The sequence below is a fragment of the Chiloscyllium plagiosum genome, unplaced genomic scaffold (assembly GCF_037043375.1).
Source record: "Chiloscyllium plagiosum isolate Xiang-an unplaced genomic scaffold, Cpla_swu_hap1 HiC_scaffold_17, whole genome shotgun sequence".
Taxonomy (NCBI): domain Eukaryota; kingdom Metazoa; phylum Chordata; class Chondrichthyes; order Orectolobiformes; family Hemiscylliidae; genus Chiloscyllium; species Chiloscyllium plagiosum.
In genome coordinates, this window is record NW_028270155.1 from 49,739,945 (window position 1) to 49,752,092 (window position 12,148).

The 12,148-nt window shown below is 39.6% G+C and overlaps 1 protein-coding gene across 8 annotated transcripts in view; it reads left to right on the forward strand.

Moving 5' to 3' along the window:
* Positions 1–12,148, forward strand: part of fto (FTO alpha-ketoglutarate dependent dioxygenase) — a 420,844-nt gene that overhangs the window by 90,618 nt on the left and 318,078 nt on the right. For all 8 annotated transcript variants that reach the window (XR_015759951.1, XM_087995912.1, XM_087995911.1 and 5 more), the window contains exons 3-4: positions 5,403–6,048; positions 7,517–7,666. Coding sequence is in view for 7 of the 8 variants with exons in the window: in XM_087995912.1 (XP_087852038.1) it covers positions 5,403–6,048; positions 7,517–7,666 (796 nt within the window). In the remaining variant the exon portion in view is untranslated. The remainder of the gene's footprint in view (positions 1–5,402; positions 6,049–7,516; positions 7,667–12,148) is intronic.

Genomic DNA, 12,148 nt, shown 5'->3' on the forward strand with positions numbered 1-12,148 from the left:
AGAGACCTAAGGGGCAAAGGGTGGTACGTGTATGGAATGAGCTGCCAGAGGAAGTGTTGGAGGCTGGTACAATTGCAACATTTAAGAGACATTTGGATGGGTATATGAATAGGAAGGGTTTGGAGGGATATGGGCTAGGTGCTGGCAGGTGGGACTAGTTTGGGTTGGGATATCTGGTCGGCATGGACGCGTTGGACCGAAGGGTCTGTTTCCATGCTGTACATCTCTATGATTCTAAGTCTTACTATTGCAAACACCTGCCTCCTCACCACTGTCCTGTGAGTTTATTTTCAGGACTGCTGGTTATTCTGGCTTGCACACCCCATTGGAATTTGTTTTATTCAAGTCTTGATGCAAGATGCAGCATCCACTATAGCTTGCCTCCAGTAATCTGTGACACCTGTCATCTAGTAATAACTAGATCAACCACTTTTTTCCTGCCCTTTGAGAATAGATCTCTCTCGTTATTTGGCCCTGATTTAGTTGCCAAAATATTGACATTTTAATTTCGAGATGTCAGTTTTAAGAGTTCTTATTGTTTTCAGTGTACTATGAACTGCATTGCTTTTAGCTTCACAGGTATACATTCACTTGTTTAATTATTGCTACATTGTGTCAATAGATGTAAGATATATTAGTACAATTTATTACTCATAATTTTTCTGTGCTGTAACCCTCTGTTATTACACAGAGATGTAATAATGATATGGTAGCAAGTATCTCCTCTATACTTTTGCTGCCAATCTGAAATGTTGCCATTGGGATTTTACTCATCTCCAGTCATTGAACTGGAGTATCAGTCTTGGATCAGTGATTGTGTGCTTTTTTCTGAGTCCAGGTTCAAGTCTTATTCCAGGACTTGAAAACCAAAATCTAACCTGACACTTACGTATAGTACTGAAGAAGAGTGGCTCTGTCAGATGTGTCATGTTTCAGATGATGTTAAACCAAGATCCTGTTTGACCTCTTAGGAATAAATGAAAAATTCTGTGACTATTCTGAAGAAGTGCACTGTCTTGGCTATTTTTATTTCTCAATCAGCATCACAAAAATCACATTACCCAGTTAACATTGCTTTGTGGGACCTTTCTGTGAATAAATTGGCTGCCACATTATTTTCTTCATGGGGGGGTGGGTGGTATTGCTGGTTGGGTCAATATTTATTGGCTATTCCTTACTTTCCATGAGCTGAGTGGATTATTAGGACTTTTTGGATGATGGTGAAAAGTCAATAGACAATAGGTGCAGAAGTAGGCCATTCTGCCCTTCGAGCTAACACCACCATTCATTATGATCATGGCTGATCATCCTCAATCAGTATCATGTTCCTGCCTTTTCCCCATAACTCTTGATTCCACTATCCTTAAGAGCTCTATCCAACTCTTTCTTGAAAGTATCCAGAGACTTGGCCTCCACAGCCTTCTGGGGCAGAGCATTCCATACACACACCACTCTCTAGGTGAAGTAGTTTCTCCTCAATTCTGTTCTAAGTGGCCTACCCCTTATTTTTAAACTGTGTCCTCTGGTTCAGGACTCCCCCATCAGCGGAAAGATGCTTCCTCCTCCAGAGTGTCCAATCCTTTAATAATTTTATACGTCTCAATCAGATCCCCCATCAGCCTTCTAAACTCAAGGGTATACAAGCCCAGTCGCTTCAATCTTTCAGTGTAAGATAGTCTCCCCATTCCGGGAATTGACCTCGTGAACCTACGCTGCACTCCCTCAATAGCCAGAATGTCTTTCCTCAAATTTGGAGACCAAAACTGCGCACAATATTCCAGGTGCGGTCTCACCAGGTCCCTGTGCAGCTGCAGAAGGACCTCTTTGCTTCTATACTCAATTCCTCTTGTTATGAAGGCCAGCATGCTATTAGCTTTCTTCACTGCCTGCTGTACCTACATGTTTGCTTTCATTGATGACTGATGTACAAGAACACCGAGATCTCATTGCACTGCCTCTTTACCTAACTTGACTCCATTTAGGTTGTAATCTGCCTTCCTGTTCTTGCCACCAAAATGGATAACCACACATTTATCCACATTAAACTGCATCTGCCATGCATCCGTCCACTCACCTAGCCTGTCCATGTCACCCTGTATTCCCCTAAATCCTCCTCACATTTCACCCTGCCACCCAGCTTTGTGTCATCAGCAAATTTGCTAATATTACTTTTAATACCTTCATCTATATCATAGAACATAGAACAATACAGCGCAGAACAGGCCCTTCAGCCCTCGATGTTGCGCCGACCTGTGAGTTATTCTCATTAATGTACATTGTAAAAAGCTGTGCTCGCAGCACTGATCCCTGCGGCACATTCCGAAAGGGAGCCGTTTATCACTACTTTGTTTCCTGTCAGCTAACCAATTTTCAATCCATGTCAGTATTTTGTCCCCATTTACCATGTGCCCTAATTTTGCTCACGAACCTCCTATGTGGGACTTTATCAAAGGCTTTCTGAAAGTCTAGGTATGCTACATCCACTGGATCTCCCTTGTCCATCTTCAGAGTTACATCCTTGAAAAATTCCAGAAGGTGAGTCAAGCATGATTTCCTCTTCATAACTCCATGCTGACTCTGACCTATCCCGTTACTGCTATCCAGATGTGTCGTAATTTTGTCCTTTATAATTGACTCCAGCATTTTTCCCACCACTGAGGTCAGACTAACTGGTCTGTAATTCTCTGTTTTCTCTCTCCCTCCTTTCTAAAACAGTGGGACAACATTAGCCACCCTCCAATCCACAGGAACTGATCCTGAATCTATAGAACATTGGAAAATGATCACCAATGCATCCATGATTTCTAGAGCCACCTCCTTCAGTACCCTGGGATGTAGACCATCAGGTCCCGGGGACTTATCAGCCTTCTGACCTAACAGTCTCTTCAACACCAATTCCTGGCAAATATGAATTCCCTTTTGTTCAGGTCCTTCAGCTTCTATTACATCTGAGAGATTGCTCGTGTCTTCCCCAGTGAAGACCGATCTAAGGTACCAATTCGACTCTTCTGCCATTTCTTTGTTCCCCGTAATTAATTCACCCGTTTCTGTCTTCAAGGGCCTAATTTTAGTCTTAACCCTTTTCTTTCCCTTTTGACAAACCTAAAAAAGCCATTACTATCCTCCTTTATATTTTTGGCCAGTTTACCTTATTTTTTCTTTGCGTATTTCCTTTTCAATTATCTTATGACGTTCTTTAAAAGCTTCCCAGTCCTCCGATTTCCCACTCATCTTTGCTATCTTATACTTTTTCCCTTTTGTCTTTATGTGGTCCTTAACTTCCCTCATCAGCCACGGCCACTCCTGCCTCCCCGAAGGATCTTTCTTCCTTTTTGGAATGAACTGATCCTGCATCTTCTGCATTATACCCAGAAATACCTGCCATTGTTGTTCCACTGCCATCCCTGCTAGGGTATTGCACCATTGAATTTTGGCCAGCTCCTCCCTCGTAGCTTCATAGTTCCCCTTATTCAACTGAAATATTGTCATTTCCGATTCTACCTTCTCCCTTTCAAACTGCAGTTTAAAGCATTGTATTGTGGTCACTACTTCCTAATGGCTCCTTTAGTTCGAGGTCCCTGATCAAATCCAGTTCATTGCACAACACCAGACCCAGAATTGCTTTCTCCCTGGTAGGCTCCAGCACAAGCTGTTCTAAGAATCCACCTCAGAGACACTCCAGAAACTCCCTTTCTTGGGGTCCAGTACCATCCTGATTCTCCCAGTCTACCTGCTTGTTGAAATCCCCCATAACAACTGCAGTAATGTCTTTGCGACAGGCCAATTTCAGCTCCTTATTCAACTTACACACTACATCCAGGCTACTATTTTGGGGGCCTGTAGATAACTCCCATTAGGGTCTTTCTACCCTTAGAATTTCTCAGCTCTATCCATACTGACGCTACATCCCCTGATTCTGGGTTCCCCCACGCAAGGGACTGAATATCATTTCTTACCAACAGGGTCACCCCACCCACTCTGCCAGTCAGTCTGTCCTTACGATAGTACGTATAGCCTTGAATATTCATTTCCCAGGCCCTGTCCACTTGAAGCCATGTCTCAGTTATCCCCACAACATTGTAACTGCCAATTTCCAAATGAGCCTCAAGCCCATCCACCTTATTTCTAATGCTTTGTGCATTCATATATAATATTTTTAATTTGTTACTCCCCGCACCCTTCCTATCAATCCCTATTTCACTTGGCCTTATGGCATGATCCTTTTTTTGAGTTTCTGCCCCATTGATTCCGTTGTCTGTCTTAACTTCTCTTGTTCTAACTTTTCCTTTAACTTCCTTCTTAAACTTCCAGTTCGTCCCCCCCCCCCCGCTATTTAGTTTAAACGCAGCTGTGTTGCAGTGTCAAACCTACCTGCCAGAATGCTGGTCCCCCACCTATTAAAGTGCAACTCGTCCCTCTTGTATAATTTATCCTTACAGCGAAACACACCCCAGTGATCCAAGAATTTAAATCCTTGCTTCCTGCACCAGTTCTTCAGCCACACATTCAAGTCCATTATCTCCCTGTTCCTGTCCTCTCCAGCCCGAGGAACTGGAAGCAAACCGGAGATAACTACCTTGGAAGACCTGCTTTCCAGCTGCCTTCCGAGTTCTCCGAAGCCCCGCTGTAGAATGTCCCTCCTCTTCTTCCTGACGTCATTTGTGCCGATGTGCACCACCACGTCTGGCTCTTCACCTTCGCCCTTGAGGATTTCCTGCACTCTGTGTGCGATGTCCTTAATCCTGGCACCAGGAAGGCAACACACCATCCTCAAATCCCGCCGCAGAAACCCCTTTCAGTCTCTCTCACTATGGAGTCCCCTATTACCATGGCTCTGCAAGTCAACTGCATTGCTATGCATCTGGATTTAGACGTCGACCAAACAAGATAAGAGTGGCATATTTGCTTTGAAATAGGATATTAGTGAACCAGACGGGAATTTATGATCAGCAAGAGTGGTTACATATTTGCCATTCGGCTAACTTTTAATTCCATATTTTTATTGAATTTGAATTTCACTATCTCCCACAATGGAATTTGAACCCATATTCCCTGAACATTAGACTGGGACTTGTCCAGTGACATTACAGCTGCTTCCCATTAAATTCCTACATTACAACAGTGAAAACACTCCTAAAATATTTAATTCATTGTAAAGTGCCTATGAGATGAAAAGCACTATGTAAATGCAATTATATTCTATTTACAATGCTTTACACATTTCATACTGCTTAATAATAATTATACCATGTTATTAAATATTTATCCATGTGTTACATAGGTCATAGACCACTAAATCTTATAATTTTGATATTTCGAGTAGCCTGCACTGTACTGAATAGATTTTAGAAGTTATGCATTAAATATAAAAATGTTCAGAAAATCTTTTCTGCTCTGTTTAGTCAAACGCCAAATATTCCAAATTATACTTGCAACGGGCCAGCTGTGTACCTCAGGAAATTCACCAAAACGTCCAACAGGGACTGACAATGCTTCAAGACTGTAAGTGTTTTTCTCAAGATCTTGTTCAAATAAAAGGCAAAGATGTGCTTACACCAGTATGTCGACTACTCATAGGAGATCCTGGCTGCACATATCGTTACTTGGATACAAGACTATTTACAATACCTTGGCCTTCTCATGGTGTTGAGGTGACGTACAACAGTGATGAAATAGGTAAAGCCTGCCAAGCTATTAAAGATCTTAATGAATACTTACATGTGGAAGCAATGAAAATTTTGTTGGATCGTTGTTCAGCTGATGTTGAAGAAATTGGATTTGAGGCGAAGACAGCAACTTCCACAGTGGTTAAGAACTCGGGATATATGGAAGATAGAACTTATCACAATAAACAAAGCAACAACAGAACTATGTTAAAGGATAGAACCTCTTTTAATGTGGCCCTATTGAACTACATGGATCCTTCAAGAATGAAATTTCTGAAAGAGGAACCATACTTTGGAATGGGAAAGATGGCTGTGAGTTGGCATTATGATGAAAACCTGGTGGAAAGGTCAACAGTTGCTGTGTATAACTACAGCTGTGATGGTGAGTATGGAAAAGAGTGGAGTATTACAGGGTTACTACTTGCTGTTTTAATGTTTCCACCCCCTGAAGCTTTCTTCACACATTGAGGCTGCACACCTGCAAACTTGTACACCAATTTAGATTTACTGTTTGCTAATTGTTTTAGAGCACTGTAGAAATGTTATATCGACACGTGTGGGCATTCATGTTTCTGTATTTTACGGAATCCATTTTGTTTATATAAGTTGCCCTGGACTTTTTTTGGCTTGCAATGCTTGTGTGTATTGTAATTAACTAACTGGTAGGATGCCAAGGATATAAAACCTGCAACAAAAAAAGTTCATTGCAGAATCCCTCAGGTGCACATTTCCACTCACATAAATGCTTTTATTGTCATTGACATCATCGTCTCTATTGGAGTGATTTGTCAAAAATCAACTCGCTGTTGCCGCATGCTGATTTTACTACCATATACTTTGCTTTCAAGACACTACTGGGGTTAGCTTTGAACAGAAGTACTTCATTCAGTTTCTGTTGTTGTTTGTAATGTATTTTCTCTGGTTTCTTTAATAGCGTTGTATTGTGTTAAAGACGTGCATTAATCAAAAGAATTTGCTTTTTGTTTTACATTATCTTCAACTTAAGTGATCTTAATAATCAAACTCATTTGTTACCAGTGATAATCAGCACATTTAAATGTCTAACCTACATGTCCTGCTTGAACTTTAGGTTTTGGCAATAAGCCATCTTTTTAAAACTCAAAAAAAAAGTCATTTTAATGTGCACATTCCAAATGATTTAGTAGGAAACCCCAGGAAACTTTGATTGAAATTACTTCTTTTGATTGTAGTTCTACATTTTATTGGTGACATTGGGAACAGTGTTGCAGTTTGATAATGTCTGCCAAAAGTTGAGGAAATTCTGTCAAACAGGCATTCAGTTAGCCCATAAAGGTGTTTTGCTATATTTATTAAGCTCCATTATGTTAAAATCCCTTCAAAGTAATGCTGTTTCCTGAATTTTGAAAGTACTACTGTGAAATTTAACTGCCAATTCATATGAGTAAATTTTTTAAACAATATCCCTGTCAGGGACTGGGTATTGATTTTATTTCCCCCTTAGAATCTTCAGTAGGTCTTATTTTCTCATTTGTGTACTCTGATCGAACAGCCTGAAATGGAGTATCCAAGACAGTTGGGGCTTTTCATTACATTTCCTTTTCTTTCCACATTTTCAGCACAATTGAAGTCACTTGACTGATTACTGTGCATCTGTGTCAGACAGTTGGACATACTGATGAGGGGTTTCTGCAATGCATGAAATCCCTCATCACTTAAGAACTGACTGTGTATGATAAATTCATTAGTCCATTTTATATTATCTTCTGAATATGGGAGTTGTCTCTCAGGAAAACAGATTTATTATAATAAAATTTACTGTGATTATGACAAATCACTTTTACCGAACCCCTACTCTTTTTCCTTTATAGATTTAATACCTACTGTAGATGAAAGCAACAAGACGTCAATAAAGGACAGAGATCCGGCACTTTGGCATGTCGGCATAAAAGTTGCCTGGGACATTGCTACACCAGGATTGGCATTGCCTCTAGAATCTGGAGACTGTTACTTTATGCTTGGTAATTTTTGTTTCACACTCTAATTATTCAGTTTCCAATGAGGCATTATGGAACGGTGCACATCAGGAAATCCAAATAGTATTTTGTATATAGTATCTAGGCATTCAAATAATATTTTTATCTGAAAGTTTCTGGAAATGCTGTTACAATGTGTCCAATGAATTTAATTTTGCAGGTTACTACTATCTTCCAAACCCTTGATGTGAGGGAAATTCTTTGGTTATAATGAGTTTAAACATTTAGCAGGATTGTACATTTTTAAAACATTGTTTTGATCTCCACTGAATTAAATTTTCTTCATAAAGTAAGGTCAGGTCCTTTTATTAAGAAGTACACACTTGCCTGGTTAAATGTCTTCAGTAAATTAACTAAATGTTAGTTCCTTGGAAACTAACATTGTTAAACAGCAGCCAAGTTGACATGAGACAGTTTGATATGTGTATCCCCATAAAGTGCGTGCGTGTGTGTGTGTACGTACTTGGGATATGAGACAAAATAAAATTGTCCTGCTGTGCCACACTATAGATAGAATTCTTGCTTTGAAACCAGTGTAATTTGAACTTTATGGTTTTAGAAGAAGGAAACAGTTTCACTTAATTAACAATAAAATATTGGTCTGCAGAGGAAGTGTGCACTGGGCCTTGCTGTCTCAGATGCAGGTTCCAGGGTGTCTGATACATTAGTTGTTCTGTGAAAGTCATAAATTTATGCACACGCTAAGAAGGTGTATGAAAGGCTTAATGCTTACTGTGCCCAGAAGTCTAGTTAAATAAAGTTGTTTCTGTTTCAGTACTAAAGAATGTGAATCCTGCCCTTTCATAAATATTTCGGACAATGATGCTTCATCTATACTCTCCCATACTGACATTTAGTCCTTTAAAAAGGCAACCAAGGTAAAGAGGTTTCGGAGTGATAATGGACTGATGACTATATGCTTACCCTGAGTATGACCCTTTGTGGTGACATTAATACTACCAGATATCAAGCACAAGTCAGGTTTCTAGTTAAGTCCTTTTTAATGAATTGAGAAACTTATCACTCTGAATTGATTTTGCTTATTTCTTTATTTTTAAAAAAATTATTGCTGTTTGTCCTCATATTTTACAAAGAAAATTAACACAGTGGAATTAAACAATGAAATCTTGTTTATAAACTACAGTTATAGGAAAATGTAGTTCTCATTAGATTGGAACTTCAATACATTTTTTAAAAAGTAAAATTTAGAACAAAACAAGTAAAATCATATTCTTCTTTAGTTTATGTTTTCCTACAAAGTTTCATTATCTAGAGGCTGTGCAGATAATCTGCCAGTCTTTAACTAATCAAGGTGTTCTTTACCAAACAGGACAGATATCATTTTCTTCACATTTTGAGGCCAGACTTTGATATTTATATGATATGTGGGGAGAAGAAACTTAAAAAACCCAGCATTTTCAGAAGGGAAACCCAAAAAGATTCAGTTTGTTATGCTGAAAGTTTTAAGCGTTCTCAATAAGTTTTCCACCTACCAGCCAGCCAGATTGGGTGGTAAGGTTGTGGAGGAGCAGGTGTCATGTATGTGGGAAATTCCAGTATTAGTGGTTGAGGGAGTTGGGAATGTTTAAAGGTTGTAGAGTGGTGAGAAATTACATAATGAGGATGAGGTTATGTGTTGGCATTTAGTCATTGTAGGGTTCAAATGTAGGGTCTATGAATAAAATGAGGTGAAAAGGGAACAAGGAAACACTTGAGCTTCTCAGCCTCTCAAGAGCAATAAAGATATTTAGCTCATAGGTTTTGTGTCTTTTTGTGTTGCCAAAATTTTGAGCCCCAGAAAATGATTACATAAATTAATGCAGTTAAAATGGAGGCAAGCAGCCTCTTCAAGAGATTTTACCAATTAACATTTATTAAGAGTGGATTGTTTGACCTCCTAAGATTTGCCTTCATTAAAAGAGGGAGACTTGGGTTGATGTTGAATTTCAGAATTTTAAACACCCCTTTGCCATACATCCCTACAGGTTAATGTTCCCTCCTTTGGCTCTGTCCATCACTTATTTTGCTCAATTGTTCAAGATCAGGAATTTGATGTATGAGAACATATCACATAGAGTCATAGAGATGTACAGCATGGAAACAGACCCTTCGGTCCAACCCGTCCACGCCGACCAGATATCTCAACCCAACCTAGTCCCACCTGCCAGCACCTGGCCCATATCCCTCCAAACCCTTCCTATTCATATACCTGTCCAAATGCCTCCACCACTTCCTCTGGCAGCTCATTACACACACGTACTACCCTCTGTGTGAAAACGTTGCCCCGTAGGTCTCTTTTATATCTTTCCCCTCTCACCCTAAACCTATGCCCTCTAGTTCTGGACTCCCCGACCCCAGGAAAAAGACTTTGCCTATTTATCCTATCCATGCCCCTCATAATTTTATAAACCTCCATAAGGCCATCCCTCAGCCTTCGACACTGAAGGGAAAACAGCCCCAGCCTGTTTAGCCTCTCCCTATAGCTCAAATCCTCCAACCCTGGCAAAATCCTTGTACATCTTTTCTGAAACTTTTCAAGTTTCACAACATCTTTCCAATAGGAAGGAGACCAGAATTGCATGCAATATTCCAACAGTGACCTAACCAATGTCCTTTACAGCCGCAACATGACCTCCCAACTCCTGTACTCAATACTCTGACCAATAAAGGAAAGCATATGAAACACCTTCTTCACTATCCTATCTACCTGCAACTTCATTTTCAAGGAGCTATGAACCTGCACTCCCAAGGTCTCTTTGTTCTGCAGCAATCCCTAGGACCTTACCATTAAGTGTATAATCCTGCTAAGATTTGCTTTCCCAAAATGCAGCACCTCGCATTTATCTAAATTAAATTCCATCTGCCACTTCTCAGCCCATTGGCCCATCTGGTCAAGATCCTGTTGTAATCTGAGATAACCCTCTTCGCTGTCCACTACACCTCCAATTTTGGTGTCATCTGCAAACTTATTAACTGTACCTCTTATGCACGTGTGAGGAAATTTGCACATCTATCTTATTTTCACCATACTATCCACAAACTCTAGATATTTCAAATCTATTTTGCATCTCACTGCTGACAACATTAATTTATTAAGTTAAATATGTAAATTGAAAATACTAATGAAAATTGAAGAGAGACTAAATTTTAACACTGTCAGCTTCTTTGCTTTGGATTTCTTCAAGTTGGGGGTGAATTAAAATGCCATTTGATAGAACCATTTAAATAAACATTTCGAATATTGATAAATTGATACAAAGTGACAGATGAACAAGTTTACTGGGCAAATATGAGTGATTTCAAGACTGGAGGCATATTTTTAAGGTGAAAGGAGAAAGAGATTTAAAGATAAATGATAGACAATTTTTTTACACAGAGTGGTTTGCGCGAGGAATGAACTTCCTGAGAAAGTGGTGGATGTGGGCACAATTACAACATTTAAAAGATACCTAGATAAGTACATGAGTAGGAAGGGTTTGGAGAGATATGGATCAGGAGCAGGCAGGTGGAACTAGTTTAATTTGAGATTATGTTTGGCATGGACTGGTTGGGTAGAAGGGTTTATTTCCATGCTGTATGACTCTAAGTTTGGTTCAGTTAAACAATCTACTTTTAAATCAATCAACTATGGATAGAACTTTATGCAGTTAACATGAAACTCTTGTCAAATGTTTAGTTTTAAGCAATGCACCATGTTTAACTACTTAAATTGCTATAATTGATTTTTATACTGCATTCCACACTCTTGCATTCTGCACTTTAAATTGTTGTTTTACTGGAGAATAGTTGTAACGCCTGAAAACTGTGTGTGTTTTTAATAGATTCAAATTATGCATTTTTGCTTAACTTGTAACATCTGCCAAAAAAAATTCTTTCTCAAAGCTGAGCCCATAAAACCATTGTTGTTTACAGCAGAAGGAAGCATTCTTCCCATCTTGTCTGTCTCATCGATTTACTATGGTAATAGAAAGTGAATCATTTCTCTGCTGTATTCTTATGGTTTTGTACCTTCCTTTTCTTCAAATCTTTGATCATCATTGCCTGAAAAGACTCAACTACCCTCTTTGCTATTTCAAATATGCAACACAGCAGTGTGTTGACATGAGGACTTTAAAGGATGCCTGCAGCATGGGTGCCTTATAGTTGATGTCACATGACTACAGCGGACTAGAAGTGATACATTTCTATACAGTAGTACAGAAAAAAAGCCATTTGGCCCATTTGAGTCAACATTGACTCTCCAAAGAGCATACAGCCCCCCACCCTATCCCCATAACCCTGCATTTGCTATGGTTAATCCACATAATCTGCGCATCTTTGCATTGTAGAAGGAAACTGGGGCACCCAAGAAACTCTCAAAGACACCAGAAGAATGTGCAAACACCACACAATCTACCTAGGCTGGAATCGAATCCAGGTCTCCGGCACTGTGAGGCAGCTTTGCTAACCACTGAGCCACCATGCCAC